Raw genomic sequence first — 3,692 nt, 5'->3', positions numbered from 1 at the left:
TGCCTACAGGAGTTGGATCTTAGTAGGAATTTGGTAACTCATGGTAGTTACGCTGAGTAATCTCCTTGGAAGAAAAGCACTTTCTAAGCTACAGTCATAGGATAATGAGTTGACTGGACCTACAAGCTGAGGAGCCCCGGGGGGGGGATGTGTAGTGGTTAAGTGCTCGCCTGCTAACCGAAAGATTGGGGGTTCAAACCTACCAGCTGTTCCGAAGGGAGAGAGAGGTGGCAGTCTACATCTGTGAAGACTTCAGTCTTGGTCAGTTGCCTTAACCCACACAGAATCATTGTGCAACATCCTACTGTGTTAAGTAGCGACTGGGATATTAAAAGCTTCTGAGCAGCTGTCTAAGATGCACCAGTTGGTCTCTCCTCATCCAGAGCAAAGAACAGTGAAGAAAATCAAAGACCCATGGAAACAGTTAGTCCGTCCAAGGTAGACCATGCAAACCTCAGCCTACAGGACCCTGAGACTAGAACTAGGTGGTGTACGGCTACCACTGTTGACTGCTCAGAAAGGAATCAGTATCAGATATCCTGGATAGAATGGGAGAAAAATGTGGAACAAAACTCAATCATAAAAAAGACCAGGCGTATTAGTCTGACAGAGCCTGGTGAAACTCCCAAGACTATGGTCCTGAGTCACTCTTCAGGCCTGGAATTGAACTCCCTTTCTGGTTTCCAGTCACACAGTAGACAGGCTTACAAGGTGAACATTTACACCAGGCAGAGGCACTCCTTAGAACAGTCAACTATGAGAGATCAGAAGGGCAGCATTTCCCAGGGAGATGCCTCAGAAGGCAGGAATACATAGGAGAGAAGGACGCAGGGAAAAGGTAACCACAGGGAGGAAGTGGGAAGAGAGCTGTTACCTTATGGGGATTGCAGTCAACGAATTTGCTCTGTAAAGTTTCACCCCCACCCCCCCAATAAAGAAAGAAAGATTTCAGCCTTGGAAACCTCTGGGGCAGTTCCACTCTACGCTGTAGGGTTGCTGTGAGTCAGAATCAACTTGATGGCACCAGGTTTGGTGTTTGTTTTGGATCTAAAAATCAGGCATTTGTAAAGTTTCTGATATTAGCATTCCGAATCATGTCAGGTTCCCATGTCCCTCGTTGCCTTCCTTAACTCAAACTTGTGTGCTCGTTTAACCCCCTAAGGAAACCACCTCTCTTTTCCTTGCCTCCAGGTTGCTGTCACCATGGCCGCCGTGGACAGCTTCTACCTGTTGTATAGGGAGATCGCCCGGTCTTGCAACTGCTATATGGAAGCCTTAGCTTTGGTCGGAGCCTGGTATACGGCCAGAAAGAGCATCACCGTCGTCTGTGACTTCTACAGCCTCGTCAGGCTGCATTTCATCCCTCGCCTGGTGAGCAGAGCGGACCTGATCAAGCAGTACGGGAGATGGGCTGTCGTCAGTGGTAAGAAAGGACATGGCAGTTCTCGCCTGGCTTAGAGCCAAAATCATCTTTTCTGTTCAAGTTGGGTTTTGAGTCCGATGCATTATTCAGAGAGCTTTGGGATATAATGTGATGTCTTTACGGGAGTGGGTGATTGAGAAGACAGAACGTAATGCTCCTGTCGTGGTCGTGCCCATGTTGCCTTCCTGCCCTCATCGTTGGAACAGTTTTCCCCGTGACTGTCCTTGTCCCGCCCCCTCCTATTCCCAGTCCTCTCCAGCCTCTCTGGTAGAGTAGTGTCTAAGGCATCTGATTGCTAACCAGAGGGCTGGTGGTTCAAACCCACCAGCCACTCCTTGGAAGGAAGATGGGGCAATCTACTTCTGTAGTGATTCCACCTCAGAAACCCAAGGAGGGGTCGCTATGAGTCGGGTCCAACTTGATGGCACGTAACAACAACAACTGCAGCCCCTCCCTTTTTCTTTTTCTCTTTTTTGCTGTTTTGAGATTGTCCTTGGACACCACCACCATCGTCAGAAATGCTTCCCCAATTTCAGGTATCATTTTAGGTTATGGTGGTTTCCCCAGAAAGGACCTCCTGGCACACGTTCTTGCCAGATTCGAGTTTGGAAGCAGCTCTCTCCTGGGCATCCTGTTTGCTTGGTGAAGGTGAAACCTTCTTCGCGTGTCATCTCTCTGGGTATCTGGGAGATGTTTCACCAGCGTCTGGCAGTCACTAGGTGGTGCGCTCGTCTGTCTGGGTGTCTGTCAGTCACGGGGTGGTACGCGTGGTCGACATGCTTGGCTGCTGACTGAAGGCTGGAGGTGCCAGTCCTGCCAGAGGAGCCTTGGGAGGAAGGCCTGGTACTCTCTTTCCGAAAGGTCACCCCCGAGAAGTGCGGGGCCACCTCTGCTGACACCCACGGGCTGCTGTGAGTTGGCATCAACCTGATGGCAGCTGGTTTTCATCATTCATCTCACCGATTCAGCATTGTTGTCCTTGACTGGTACACATTAAAGCTGAGTATATTTGGAGTGTGCAGTTTTTCTGATTAAACATGGAAATGAGCTATTTCAGATCCTTTATTTTTTTAACAGTTTGTTCTTGTTGTTGCGAATGTACACAGACCGCACGTCAATTCAGTTTCTGTGTGTAAGTAAGCTCAGTGACACTGATCATTATATTCTCTGAGTTGTATAACCACTCTCCCCTCCTTTTCTGCGTTCTTTCTCCCCCAGTGACGTAACTCACTGGCCTCTAGTTTCCTCTCTGATCTTTCCAGTTGCTGTTGTCAGTTTGAGCCCCGTTGGAGAGAAGTTAGAAGAGCGCAGTGCCCAAGGCTCACATTCTCTCTGGTTGAGCTCAATACTGTTTGGTTTTAAGAAGACTTCAGGGGGGATTTTTGGTGTATGGTTTAAAGAGTATCTCGGGATTGATTCATTGTGGGGATCTGTCTGGCTTCCATTGCTCCAGAAAGTCTGGATTCCATGAGAACTTGACTTTCAGATCCATGGGGAAGGTCACCCTGTGAAATGAGCATGCTTGCTTGCCACCTTGTGTTGCAGGTGCCACTGATGGGATTGGAAAAGCCTATGCCGAAGAGCTCGCGAGCCACGGTCTCAATATTGTCCTGATCAGTCGGAACAGAGAGAAGTTGCAAGTTGTTGCTAAAGACATAGCTGACACCTACAGAGTGGAAACCGATGTTATAGTTGCAGACTTCAGCAGTGGCCGTGAGATCTACGTCCTGATTCGAGAAGCCCTGAAAGACAAAGAGGTTGGCATCTTGGTGAACAACGTGGCTGCGTTCTACCCCTACCCCCAGTATTTCACTCAGGTCTCCGAGGACACGCTTTGGGACATCATTAATGTCAACATGGCCGCGGCCAGTGTGATGGTCCACATCGTGTTACCAGGAATGGTGGAGAGAAAGAAAGGTGCAATTGTCACCATCTCTTCCGGCTCCTGCTGCAAGCCCACTCCCCAGCTGGCTGCCTTTTCTGCTTCTAAGGTAATGTGGGAATCACTGGGAAATAAAATTGTCATGCTGTAGAGAAGTTATTGCAGTTGTCAGATGAGACTGTTGAGTACTTTGTCAGCAACTCGCGATGGCTTGTACTGTATTTTGTCCTGAAATATTAGCAACCGAGTCTTTTATTTTCTGGATAGTCTTTCAATTTCCTGAAAACTAAACTAAGCGAAGATGGCGGACTAGGCAGAAGGATTGCACAGACCCTCTTCAACAAAGAAAAGGGAAACCAATTAACACAGACACAGAAGATAATCTTG

General features: G+C 48.4%; 1 protein-coding gene across 1 annotated transcript in view; it reads left to right on the top strand.

Moving 5' to 3' along the window:
• The first annotated feature begins 1,203 nt into the window (after positions 1 to 1,203).
• Positions 1,204 to 3,692, top strand: part of HSDL1 (hydroxysteroid dehydrogenase like 1) — a 9,865-nt gene continuing 7,376 nt past the window's right edge. The window contains exons 1-2 of the mRNA XM_007939135.1: positions 1,204 to 1,423; positions 2,969 to 3,414. Coding sequence (XP_007937326.1) covers positions 1,204 to 1,423; positions 2,969 to 3,414 — 666 coding nt within the window. The remainder of the gene's footprint in view (positions 1,424 to 2,968; positions 3,415 to 3,692) is intronic.

This window comes from Orycteropus afer, unplaced genomic scaffold (assembly GCF_000298275.1).
Source record: "Orycteropus afer afer isolate SDZICR_OR568_19922 unplaced genomic scaffold, OryAfe1.0 scaffold00057, whole genome shotgun sequence".
Classification (NCBI taxonomy): domain Eukaryota; kingdom Metazoa; phylum Chordata; class Mammalia; order Tubulidentata; family Orycteropodidae; genus Orycteropus; species Orycteropus afer.
The sequence above is the reverse complement of the archived record's forward strand: the minus strand, read 5'-3'. Positions and strand labels throughout refer to the sequence as shown.